This window comes from Sapajus apella, unplaced genomic scaffold (genome assembly GCF_009761245.1).
Source record: "Sapajus apella isolate SASKATOON/1434 unplaced genomic scaffold, GSC_monkey_1.0 scaffold1, whole genome shotgun sequence".
Classification (NCBI taxonomy): domain Eukaryota; kingdom Metazoa; phylum Chordata; class Mammalia; order Primates; family Cebidae; genus Sapajus; species Sapajus apella.
In genome coordinates this window covers 21,353,636-21,367,387 of record NW_022436941.1, presented here as the reverse complement: position 1 = coordinate 21,367,387, position 13,752 = coordinate 21,353,636, and the positions used below count along the sequence as shown (strand labels likewise).

The 13,752-nt window shown below is 33.7% G+C and overlaps 1 protein-coding gene across 10 annotated transcripts in view; it reads left to right on the top strand.

Moving 5' to 3' along the window:
* DMXL1 (Dmx like 1) overlaps window positions 1-13,752 on the top strand; it is a 172,803-nt gene that overhangs the window by 91,251 nt on the left and 67,800 nt on the right. For 6 of the 10 annotated variants that reach the window (XR_004266599.1, XM_032272420.1, XM_032272232.1 and 3 more), the window contains 7 exons: window positions 180-441; window positions 2,811-3,901; window positions 4,372-4,563; window positions 7,441-7,517; window positions 9,545-9,672; window positions 10,189-10,437; window positions 10,768-10,881. Coding sequence is in view for 9 of the 10 variants with exons in the window: in XM_032272420.1 (XP_032128311.1) it covers window positions 180-441; window positions 2,811-3,901; window positions 4,372-4,563; window positions 7,441-7,517; window positions 9,545-9,672; window positions 10,189-10,437; window positions 10,768-10,881 (2,113 nt within the window). In the remaining variant the exon portion in view is untranslated. The remainder of the gene's footprint in view (window positions 1-179; window positions 442-2,810; window positions 3,902-4,371; window positions 4,564-7,440; window positions 7,518-9,544; window positions 9,673-10,188; window positions 10,438-10,767; window positions 10,882-13,752) is intronic. The other 4 variants (XM_032272378.1, XM_032272252.1, XM_032272295.1 and 1 more) reach the window with 1 other exon arrangement.

The window sequence follows — 13,752 nt, the reverse complement described above, 5'->3', positions numbered from 1 at the left end:
AAATGTTGTCAAGTAGATTTGCTAAAAGGAAGCAGCATATATTTTGTTTCTTACCCTTCTTTGCTAATTTTGGATATTAATAAGGCCTTATATTTTTCCAGTTATTAGTGAGTTAATTGAATTTATACTAAAATGAAACCTGCTCCTGATTATTTATAAACAATATTTTCTTTTTAAAGGTATGTCTTGAGAAATTGAATGACCTTCAGTTGGCTCTTGTAATAGCAAGACTCTATGAGTGTGAATTTGATACAGCTGCAACATATAAATCTATTTTACGTAAAAAAGTTTTGGGAATTGATTCTCCTGCCAATGAACTTTGTTCCTTGAACATAAATATGCATCATGATCCTTTTCTTCGGAGCATGGCATATTGGATTTTGGAAGATTATAGTGGTGCTCTGGAAACATTAATCAAGCAACCTATCAGAGAGTGTGATGGTAAGCTGCATTTCTAAGATGTTAATGATTAAGAGTGTTATTGGTAATTGCTACATGTGCAGACCACTCTATGGTGTGATAAGGGTAATACAGACAAATTGAATTCATGGTCTTTATAACAGTTTTTGGTTGGTTGGTTTTTTTCTCCAGAAAGATAAATCCTTTGAAAACAAAGAACTTGGGATTTTCTGTTTTTAAAAAGTAGATTTATTGAACATAAATATTGTCAACACTTGAATATAAACATATTGAAGAAATACTTTTATAAAGCCAGTTTTTAAATCTTAGGCTGAATTTAGTGTGTTTGTCCATCAGTTTTAGAATTCTTATAGTGTAAAATATATTCAGTGTAAAAAAAAAAAGTTGACTTAGGTGATGTGAATAGAAAATCTTAAGCTAGATAAACCTGACTGTCTTGTTCATGAGATAAGTGAAGTAGAGCATATGTACTCTTTTGGGTCTACTAGTACCTTTTCTTTTAGAAATCCTCTTTGCTAAAACTTTCTTAGAGTTTCACATAAAATGGAATTTTTATAAAGATTCTATAAAAATGAGATTTGCTTTTCAGATACTTTTCCATAGATTGAATCGTGTTTGGTAGCTGATAAAATAGGTATTATATTATTTGAAATACTAATTAGAAAAGGTTCTAGTTCGTAGATTTTTATGTGGCATCATTTAATTGGGAAGTGGTCTTTGCCTTATTTTCTAAACTTTTGAGAAAGCTGTGTGACTCATTTGTGTTTAAGTCTTCTAGCCATCTAAGCTAAAGATTTTCAAACTAGCCTCTATGTATTGAAGGGAAAATGTGAATGCCTTTTCTAGCCACTTTCTTTTTTAAGTGTTTTTATTTTTTAAAAAATTTAGAGACCTCATCTTGCTTTGTTGCCCTGGCTTATCTCAAACACCTGGCCTCAAGCTAGCCTCCTACCTCGGCCTCCCAAAGTCTGAAATTACAGGCATGAGCCACTGTGCCTGGCCCTCTTTTCTTTTCCCCTTTCCTTTCCTCCACTCCCCTCCCCTCCTCTTTTGCTTTCTTTATTTTCTTTCTTTCCTTTCCTCTTTTCTTTTCATTTCTCTTCTCTTTCTTTTTTTTTCTTTTTTCACATGGAGTCTCACTCTGTCACCAGGATGGAGTGTAGTGGTGCTATCTCACCTCATTTCAGCTTCCACCTCCCAAGCTCAAACAATCTTTCCACCTTAGCCTCCTGAGTAGCAGGGACCACAGATGTGTGCCACTGTGTCTGGCTAATTTTTTTGTATTTTCGGTGGAGATAGGGTTTCACCATGTTCCCTGGGCTGGTCTTGAACTCCTGAGCTCAAAATGCTGGGTTTATAGGCATGAGCTACCACACCCAGCCCTGGCTCACTTTCTTATACTTACAGATATTCATGTGAAAATTGTATTTTAATTTGGGACTAGTACATGTTTACATACTTTTATTACCAATTAATCTTGTATTCTAGAAAAATATTTCAAAAAAGATAATGGTGGCTTGGACCAGAATGATTGGAGTGGAGGCAGAGAGATGTGGTTGGATTTGGGATATGATTTTAAGATTGACTAGATAGGACTGGATTTGATATGGAATGAGAAGGAGTTAGGAGTCAAAGGTAACTCTTGGCTCAACAGGTAAATGATACAGGGAAGTATTGTTTTACATCATGAAGCTTTCTCTGATAAGGTGACATTTGAGCAGAGAATTGGTTGAAATGAGTGAGTTAATCAATGTAGATATGGGTAAAGAGTGGTTTGGGTCAAGGGCACACTAAATAAAAACGTCCCAAAGCAAGAGTTTATACATGTAAGTGGAAACAAAATGTAGGCTTTTCAATATAGGAGTTTAGATTTTCTGTGTTAAGTTGGGACTGGAGATAGAGATGATGGCCAAGTTATCATTTCAGTATTTCATTGGATGTTACTGAAAGTCATGGGACTATATGAATTCAACTCAGAGAATATAGATAGAAAAGAAGTCAGCAGTTGAACCCTAGAGGAATCTCAGCATTCCAAGGTAGAGGAAATGAGGAGGACTAACAAAGCAGACTGAGAAGTATCCAGGGAAGTAGAAAAAGAACTAAAAGTCTGTAACTGGATGTTTTAAATTATCTTAGAATATTACCTGAAGAGATTTGTTTCAATGGGAAAGCAGCATAATCTTTGTTTTCCTACTTCATTAGAATATGTTAATTATAAATGTGTTGTTGCCTCTTTAATGCCATGGATCATTGTGGCCTATTAGTAAAACTGTGTCAAAGACCCTGTAGATAAAGGTGTCGTAGTAGATAGAGAAAAGGGACTACAATACAAACACCCAGTTCAGCTCTTGAACAACTTTCCTTGGCTCATGAAATGAATTTACTTTCAGATCAACTTATGTCAGCCTGTAGTCCTGCGGTTTTTAATTTCTACAATTACCTAAGAACACATCCTCTTTTGCTGAGACGTCATTTTGGATCATCTGATACATTTTCCACACATATGAGTCTAACAGGAAAAAGTGGACTGGCAGGAACAATTAATTTAAGTGAAAGACGATTATTTTTTACTACTGCCAGTGCTCATTTAAAAGCTGGCTGCCCAATGTTGGCTTTGGAAGTATTATCAAAGATGCCTAAAGTCATCAAGAAAACAAGACCTTTTTGTAGAGCTTCTAGTTTTCTGGATACTAGTAAAGCCTGTTCTCCTTCTTCTCCATTAAACTTGGATGCAAGGGAAGATAAGTCTTCTGCTATTGATTGGTCACAGTCACTGATGAATGGTTTTGGATCTTCTTCAGAGGGTTCCTCAGAGAAGCAATCAAACTCCACTCTTTCTTTTGACTGGAGCCAACCAGGTGTTGTGTTTCAGGATGACTCTTTAGAGTTAAAATGGGACAGTGATAATGATGAAGAAAATGAGGATGTCCCTATTTCAATGAAAGAAATAAAATCTTTACAGAGAAAAACAGATAAAAAAATAGATGAAATCAGTTCTAATTACACAGAATCTTTCAGCACACTAGATGGAAATGACCTCTTAAATCCATCAGAAGATATAATTGCAGTTCAATTAAAATTTAGAGCATGTTTAAAGATTCTCACAGTAGAACTTCGTACTTTATCTACCGGCTATGAAATAGATGGTGGAAAATTGCGTTACCAGCTCTACCACTGGCTTGAAAAAGAGGTGATAGCTCTTCAGAGGACTTGTGACTTTTGCCCAGATGCTGAAGAACTACAGTCTGCATTTGGCAAAAATGAAGATGAATTTGGATTAAATGAGGATGCTGAAGATTTGCCTCACCAAACAAAAGTGAAACAACTGAGAGAAAATTTTCAGGAAAAAAGACAGTGGCTCTTGAAATATCAGTCACTTTTGAGAATGTTTCTTAGTTACTGCATACTTCATGGATCTCATGGTGGGGGTCTTGCATCTGTGAGAATGGAATTGATTTTGCTTTTGCAAGAATCTCAGCAGGTATGTAATTTATATGACAGTCAAAAACAGTACATGTCTAAAACTGTTTTTGATGTTGCTTTTTTGGTTTTGAATACTAAGACTTGATTTTCTTCATTACAGTTGCTTTAGGGAATGTTCCCTTCTGTGTGGTCCTTCATATTATGAATTAGTAGAGTTGTGTATTTACTGTAGTTTCAAGCAATTCAGTATCAGGCCTTATGACCTGCTTAACTCACACCCAAACTCCTTGTAGGGTGACAAACTTCTTATTGCAAGAGGATATTGTCTTTTTATTTTTCCTCTCTGTTCCGCCTCAATGTCTTATTTTTAAATATGATTATTGGAATGCTGACTTCTTCAGGTCCTTTCTAAGTTTCTATTATGCTTTTATTTTTTAATTGCTTTGAAGTGAGAGCCCTTGATTTACTGAAGTAATGGTTTATAACTATAAATAGTCCATTAACCTTTTTTCCCTCTTTGTTTTTAAGGAAACAGCAGAACCGCTATTTTCTAGCCCTCTGTCAGAGCAAACCTCAGTGCCTCTCCTCTTTGCTTGTACAGCCAGTGCCAAAACAGTAGTTGCCAATCCATTGTTGCACCTTAGTAATCTAACACATGATATTCTCCATGCCATAATAAACTTTGATTCACCACCCCACCCTGATATCCAGAGCAATAAAGTAAGTATGCTTAGTTTCAAGCTTTTAATTCATCTGTACAATGATAAAACTACAAGATAAATATTAACATGTTTTTTTAAAGTAATTTTAAACATCAGACTAAGCATAGCAATTGTTACATTACGAAGTTTATGTTGATTCCTATTAAGGAAATCTTCTGGTTGTAGACCAGCTTATCATGCTCGTGTTACTTAGACCAGTAAAGTTCTTGAATTTTTTATCAAAATGCTTATTTAGTCTTAGCTGCTTTTTCAGAATAATAGGTGCATATGTAGATACATGAGTGATTCCTTTAATAGTACATTTAACCAAAAAGCTCATTGTTTTTTTAAACATAGAAAGTTAATATTTTAATGTAAAGGCACTAATATGTAAATAAAGTTTTCCCTTGTTAATATTGGAGGATTCCGTATTTTAAGGATAATGTGAACTATTTGCCCCTGTCATTTCTGAACCAGCTAGAACAGAATCACCTGCAGTGCTTATTAAAAGTTTGGATTCTCAAGTTCACTCCAAACTTACTGAATCAGTCAGTGAGAGTATGTCCCAGGAATATGTATTTTTAAAGAAGCTCCTGGTGTGATTCTAATGCATAACTAATTTTATTGTTATAGTTAATTCTCTAATCAACCAGAGCATCCTGTTCATCATCACTTGACTTTATCTGCTGTTGATATCATATTTCATCTTTACTTTCCAGACATAGTGAAATCCTTTGAAGTATAACTGATTTTGACCATTTTCATATATCCCTACAGTTGTTTTTTTTTCTTATACGCTATCATGTAGCTCTTGTCCACCTCCCAGGTTATATTACACCAGTTCGCTTTTCTGTTTGCCTGATGGTGGCCTGTTCTACAATTTTACCCTCTTTAGTACCCTCTTCTACAATTTTACCCTCTTTAATCCTTGTAATTGAATTACCTTCTTTAGTCCTTGTAATTGAATTTCACTACTTATTTTTCTGTACGGCTCTGTAGTATACGCCCATATGGCTTATTATACAGTATAGAATTTAATTTCTTTCAGATTGTGCTCATTTTAGCCAAACTATATTTTATATTTAACTTTATAGCATACCTGTGGTGTATCAGTTAGCTTTTGCTGCTTAAGAACTGTCCTGAAACAGTAGTGGCTTAAAAAGCCATCATTTATTTTGCTCATGATTCTGTGGGTTGGTTCATTAGTTCTTTGGTTTGGGCCAGCTGTACTAATGTCTGGACTCTGTCATTCATCTTTGGTCAACTGGTGGGTTAACTGGGTTCTAGATGATCTAAGATGGTATCATTTACATTTCCGGTGGTTGGCATATGCTGACAGTACTGACAGGAGAATCTGGGTCATAGGTATCTCATCTCCAGCAGGCAAGCCTAATATATTTGTCTGGGTTCTTCAAGAAACAGAAAATAGGATGTGTAATGAGAGACAGATTTATTACAAAGAATTGGCTTATGTGGTTTTGGAGGCTGAAAAGTTCCAAGATCTGCAGTTGGCAAGTTGGAGACCCAGGAGTGCTGATGGTGTAGTTCCAGTCCAAATCAGGCCTGAGAACCGGGAGAGCTATGGTTTAAGTTCAGGTCAGAAAGTCAACAGGCTGAAGACCCCAAAAGAGCTGATGTTTTAGTTCAAGTTTGAAGATAGAAAAAGCAATGCCCCAGCTTAGTGCAGTTAGACAGGAGTTACTCAGCCTTTTTGTTCTATTCAGATCTTGCCAATTGAGTCTACTCACATAACAGACCACAATCTGCTTAATTAGTCTACTGAATCAAATGTTTATCTCATTTGAAAACATCTCACAGACATCTAGAATAATGTTTAATCAAATGTCTGTGCACCCCTTGGCCCAGTCACGACTAGACTTTTTTTCACATGGTGGCGTCAGGGATTCAAGAATAGTAAGAATAGAATTTGCAAGCCTTTTTGAGGTGTGGCTTCAAAACTCACACTTCATTTCTGTTGTTTCCTCTTGGTCAAACAAGTCAAGGCCAGCTTAGATTCAATGAGTGGAGAAGTAGGTCCAGCTGTCTTTTGCAGAAGCTGTAAAATATTATGGTCATTTTTGCAAGCTCCCACACATAGTTTTTATCATCTTCAATTAAATAATATCTTTTAATTCATAACATGTTTTACTGACATTTGAAGGAAAAATTAGCAATTAGATTTGACCTGTCATTCTTCATTTTTATCTACAAAAAGACTGGCATACTTCACAATCAGATGAGGAACCTGGTCTTTTAATATTCTAGTATAGTTTGACTTTCTTACGTAGCTGAAACTTCTCCTTCATCCTCAGTTCTACTTAATGTTACTGCTATTGCCATGCCATGTTTAGGGTCTTCTCTTCCTTAAAACAAATGCCTGACTCCGCTGCCTTTTGGTTACTGCCTTTCATACCCTAAAACGTTCCTCTTTTCTCTAGTTTCACTCTCTTCAAATTATTTCCCAAGGTAACTAGAATATGTGGTAGCATATTCTTTAGTGACCTGTCCATTGGTGAACTGTCTGTTATCAGGCAGTGTCCCTTCACGTTTTGGTTGAGGAAAAAGCAGATTGAGAGTTGGAGGGCTTACTTTAATACTTGGTTCATGCTCTACTGGAGAGCTGACATCTGTTCCTCTTTGCTCTAGAAAAAGAAATTAGGTAGCAGATGTGTGTTTTATAATTTCTGGTAAAGGCTTCAGTGTGTTTTCTTGAAATTTTCTGTAGTGAGACTTATGTAGATAAGAATGAGTGTTATAGAAAAAAAGTAAATAGTTTATGAAGGCAAAGAATGAAAAATTTTTTCATTTTTAAAAAAATGCTGATTATATTAGGTCTTGAAAAAAATCTATACTTTAAAAAAGTTATACTTAAAGTAATTTTGTTTTTGTTTTCCAGGTATATGTAATGCATACTTTAGCAGCCTCGCTTTCTGCTTGTATTTATCAGTGCCTTTGTGGTAGTCATAACTACAGGTAACTATCTTTTTATGAAATTTAAGAATGCTTACAGTAAGCAATGAGGTTTCATATTTTGTATGTCAGTGGTTTAGAACTATCTATAACAGCCTCTTTCAAGTAATGCAAAAAACATACATCTGAAGTTTTTAGTACTTTCTGTTCATCTTTGAAATTTTTATGGCAAATGAATCTCAAATAAAATTCATATAACTTATTTAGCAGCCTATTACCGATCACTGCCTTATGTCAGATACTGTGATTGTCACTGAGAATTTTAACGCAAATAATAATATAAGGTCTATTTTTTAGGGTCAGCCTAGTTAGAGACTAACGTGTGAGCTGATAAATGATATGTATGTAATATGGCATAGTACCAGAACGGTAACTACAATAAGATGGTAGATAGTAAAAGGTTAAGGGAGCACAGGGCAGGGAGTAATTGACTTGAAATTGAGAAAAATTTTGCGGAAGAATTGATGTATATGATATTTCTCTTTATGTTATAAAGTTTTACTGTAATTTATCTAGGCTTTAAAAAATAGTTTGTTACACTCTGGGGTCTTTCTGTATCTATCTCTAGTTCTTTGAAATACTCTGTTTCTTCAAATATTGTCTCATCTCTCTTCTCTTTTCTATTAAACAGGTATTGCAATTCTGGGTCATTTCTTAATGTTCTTTTAACTTTCCCCTCCTTTTCTTTATCTCTTTTTGTTTCATTTCAAGAGAAATTCTAGCTTCATTTTCCAAATAAGGATTCATTATTCAGCAATGTCCTATTTAGCCAGAATTTATATTTTAGAAATTCTGTTTTTTCATTTTTAAGATCTCTTGTTATATTTAATAGTTGCTTCAATTTTTGTAACATTTCTTGATTAAAAAAAATTTTTCTGAGTTTGAAGTACTTTAACTTAGTGGTAAGTTGGCTTTCTCAGGTGAAGATCTTTTGTTGAGTTTGTTATTTCTTACATGCTGTCAGCCTTCCTTGTTAATTTTTGGTTGTCTGTCCATTTTATGTATTTGAATTTTCTATGGGTAGCCTTACTTACCACTCTGGTTGTGTATTTCCCAAGGTAGCATCAACTTGATTTCTTTAACACTGATCCTTCAAGAATTCACTTTCTTATTATTTAGGCTTTATTTTAATTAACTTATGTTTATCTTTCCTATGATTTCCAAAGGAATGAGGGAGTTTTTTTGTTGTTACTCTGCTATCTTGAAGTTGGAAAGTAAAGCAAGAGAAACTACAAATGCATCAAAATGTTATAACCAATGAGATTTCCTAATCATAACATATTTATACCAATAAATGTGCTATGTTTAAGAATTATATTCATGTGCTTAATGTGTGATATAGGAATTTCTAATTCCTATAATTCATAATTCCTTATACCATTTTCTGTCAGAATTATTTCATAGTTTATGTCAAGCAGCAAGTTATTTTGTTTATTCATCTATTAGACTTAGCTTTTCATCTTTTACTTGGGGAAGCTTATCCTGAATTCCCAAATTGTGTGAAATACTCCTCTATTTTGCCGTGATAGCATCACATACATAGGTTTCATCTTTAAGAGTAGTATGATAATATTATTTGTGTTTTGTTCCCCCACTAGAGTAAATTTAATGGGGACAGAAACATTGTTTTTCCTTGAATGCCTAGTATCTGCTGCAGTGCCTGAAGTGTAGGGATAGGCTAGCCATTCTCTATAAAAGTGAGCCTAAACTTACTTTATTTTCAACCAGATAACTATGTTTTTAAGTCCAATATGTAAGCTTGCTACTTGTGCATAGCAATTTAGTTTTCTCATTTGTACTTATCCTGTCTCTTAAAACTTGCCAAATGTGTTTTAATTTAGAAAAATGTGTATATTTACACTTAAAGGATACTTTGTTTTCATATAGCACTAGACTGTGCAGTGTTCTACTTAGGTGTACTAGCAGTATAATTAATAGACAGAAATTTGTACTCTTGATATTAGATCTGAAACATGAAAATATTATATATGAAATTTATCATAGATTTAAATATTGTTTTGTTCTCTCAGTTCATGTCAAACGAATCAGTTTACTGGAATGGTATATCAGACAGTACTGCTTCCTCATCGACATTCTTTGAAAACAGGAAGCTTAGATGAAGCAATAACTCCCAATACATCACCAGCTCAATGGCCAGGTATAAATAATTTTCATGTATAGATCAGTTTTTTCTTAGTCTTATTTATAATCTTAGATAAGTTGAAAGACGATTTGTTTAAGTTTTGTCACACGATAATGATTGTTAAATATTGTTAGAATTGATACCAGTTCAGTATTCACCACTCATTCTGAATTATGCAGTTACTTAATGTTAGTATTTCCTTGATCATTATCTTAATATAACTCAAATGTTTTGTAATATAATTTTTTAAATCATTTGGCTTTTGTCATACTAGAAAAACACATCAATGAAATTTCATCTGAGATTTTAGTCATTAGAGATTTTAATATTTAATGTTACAGATTTTTAATGTTTCTCTCGAATAGCTCATTTGTGCATTAACTGTAATAACTGCTACTAGTCTATGAATCTAGGGAAGAAATACAGTATTAAATCCTGATGCAATACCTTTTTTGCTAAAATTAGAAAAATATAATTAATTCTTAATTTTAAAAATTTATAGTCAGTGGCAGCTATGTTTGTTTGTTCTAGGAATAACTTGTCTAATTCGACTTTTGAATTCTTCTGGCGAGGAAGCCCAATCAGGGCTTACAGTCTTACTCTGCGAAATTCTCACAGCAGTGTATCTTAGTCTCTTCATCCATGGCCTGGCCACACATTCAAGTAATGAACTATTTAGGATTGTGGCCCATCCTCTAAATGAAAAAATGTGGTCTGCTGTATTTGGTGGAGGTGCAAATGTTCCTAGCAAAGAACGGACACATTCAAAAGCTTTACCTGGTGAGTTTTAAGTTTTTTTTAAAGACTGAAGCTTTATTTATCTGAGTGATAATCTTCTCAAATGTAATCACATTTTAATTTAGTTATAGAAAGTTCTTGTTACAGACCATTTGTGAAAAGCATGAACAAATAGTTATACAGTGAAAATGTAATATTAAAGTTTCTGGTGCAGTTTTTAATCTTTAAAATATTCCTGTACCAGTAATTAGAATGATCTTATGTAAATTTGTTAAATATTTTACAATTGAAACTTTCATTTATTTTGAAACACACTGTAATATTGGTTTTTGTTCTATCCCAAATACAGATTATTTCTTCTTTCTTTGGCAGGAAGGCACTTTGCTATGCCTAGTCCCCACCAGGTAGTGGTATTCTCCATGGAATGTGTGGGCTTTTCCAAAGCTCTTTCAGCCATCAGTTCTCATAGCCCTCCCAGTCTTGCAGGCAAGATATGAGCTTTAGAAATAGGCTTTTATCATTCAGCTTGCTTTGTGTTGTTTTGAGGGGTTGGGGTACAGTGGGCCAGTTTTATTTTGTTTGGCATTTGTAGAAAACTGAGAAGTTTCCTTTGATCAAGCCATATTTTTGATTTAAAACAATGATTAGCAGTTAGAAAACCGTCTCTGGTATTTTGTTCTACTTTTAAATTCTTTGTTTTTTATATTTTTCTGTCCCTTAGACTTTAACATTTTAAAGTGTATAAAAATAAAACGCTGTTAGTGCTAATCATAGAAAATCAGACTATGGCTTGAAATGACTAGAAAAACATTTCAAATTAGGCTGCTTTATGCTTTGCATATTATGATTCTGGCTGTTAGAGTTTTTGGATTTCTAAGTGTTCATGATACCATGAAAAGTAAACATTTTAAACAATTATATCCCTTTTAAAAACTTTCTAATGTTAAAACTGTATTTTTTTTTATGTGTTAGTCCATGTGTGATAATCTTGGCTTTCCAATTTTGGAGGACATAAGGAGAAAGTTTATTTTTAATAAATAGTACCTGAAAACTTATTTCATTCTATATCGATGTTGAATAAATTGAAAATGTTAAATGTTTTTCCGAAAAAAAAAAAAGAAAAGAAAAACTCTTTGCGTACATTTAAGAGAGAAGCTCAGCAAGATTATTCATCTCCTTATGAATTTTCACTTACTTCTTCCCTGACATTTACACCGAACATACACTTGAACATATAGGTATATGTGGGCTTGGATATATATGTGTTGGCAGGTCAGGCAGTTGGTGAGGGACATGAGAGAATAAGAAAAACTTGAATTTGGCTTAATTATTGAGGAGAAAATTATTGCCAAGATCTGTACCATGATTGATGAATATTCTTTGAATGAAGCTGTATTAAAAGGAAGTTAGAAAAGTTATTCTCTTGTTAAAATATTAAAAAGTTATTTGTAGCAATGCTGGCATATATTTATACTTTTCAAAAGCAGTTTCCACTAAGCTGTGGCCCTGCATGACTATATAGCAAAAAATCACAATGGCCTAGCTTCTACTTCCTCTCCTTAATTGAAATTGTTTCGTCAATTACCTAGGACTCCCAGACTTTCTAGTCTGGGTCTCTTACTCTCTTCAACCAAGAAAAAACAGGCAGGAATTTCTTTATGTATAATACTTACCATGAGGCAAATTCAGTTTATAACTTAAAGCAGAGTTCAACCAGCTTTTTTTGTAAAAAAAAAAAAACTAAATAGATAATTTAGGTTTTGCAGTTCAGTCGGTATCTCACAACTATTTAGTTCTGCCCTGTAGCACAAAAGTGGCCATAGACCATTTTTAAACAGATGAGTGTAGCTGTGTTCTAATAAAACATTATTTGTTGGGTTGCAATTTGCCAACTCCTGCTTTACAAGTAGAAGCAATTTATTATTGCTCTATTTGGAATAAAATATTTGCCATCCTTGTTAAAGGAATTTCATTTTAGAAACAACTAAAGTTAATATCTTGGGGCATGGAGTTCACTGTGGGTCTGTCATTTCACCTAGTCACAATTTGTAGTTATGAAATAGGATAAGTAACATCAGACGGATAGCTTATAATCATCCCTGCCATGGCCCTTAGCTTCCTTGAACAAATGTAGGGGCTAATTCAGTTTTTGCTGTTATAAAATATTGAAAATGCAGAATGCTAATATGACTTCTCCAGAGACCTGATACCATCCTGCCTAGTACTTATCCACCTATCACACTTTGCTTACTAATTAGATGGCTGTTTTATCTCTCTGGTCCCTGTTATTTGCCCTAAATTAAACTTATTTCCTTCTATCTCTTCTTCTGCACTTCAGATTTCATATGCAGATTTACCTTATTTGCCAAATTTAACTTTGCTTATTAAAATATTAAGTATTTTAATATTTGTAACATTTCTGTTTTTTAAAAAGTTGTTTATTGTGCTTTTTGTATAGATTTTTTTTTTTAAGAATCTCGCATGAAATTTGTCTTGGACTATATTTATACTTAAAATGCCTGAATTCCATTGAAGAAAAACTTTTAAAGTCTAAGGGCATTAAGATCCGTAGCTCTTTTGAGTTTAAATTAAAAATTGGTAAATTAATTTTGACCATGTTTTTAATATGTTCTGAGAAAAATTCATTTGTTGAGACTCTAATCTTGTTGATGTAAAATGTTAAAAAGGGATAAATTCTTGCTAAGGAAGGTTGAGATATACATAAAAAAGAAAATGAAAAATACATTCTTACTAAGCAGCCATCATATCTCTCAATTCCATCCATTTCTCCTGAGCACAGATATATGTAAAGAACCTTACTGAAAGTCCAGGTTGATCTTTGTATAAGGTTGGTGCAAAAGGAATGGCAAAAACCACAATTACTTTTGCACCAACCTTATTAACCACTCTAGTTGTTGGTTGTAGGCAAAAATACCATTACATAAATAATTTTGGGGGACCATCCTAAGTACCATCATAATCTCTATCCTACCACTTATTCAACCCCAAGTAAAAAATAAAGTGACCTAAAATTATCTGCGTCTATATGTCTAATCTCAAAGCAATAATAAGGATACTTAAAACATACTATTCACTTAGTGGTAGGGCTGGATGTAGTCACATTCAGGTTATATGGTACTCATCTGTCCTTGAGTACCCAGAAACTATTCTAAATACAATCATGGAAGTAATTGAAGGAGTACTTACAGAAAACATGAATGATACGGTTTGTCCATTTGCTAACCAGAACAAAAGGAATATATTCACTGAATGATGAAACTAAAGGCCTGCTGGTTCCAAAGCTGATCTAATTTTAAAAGGAGCAGGAAGGCTGGGTGTGGTGGCTCATACCTGTCA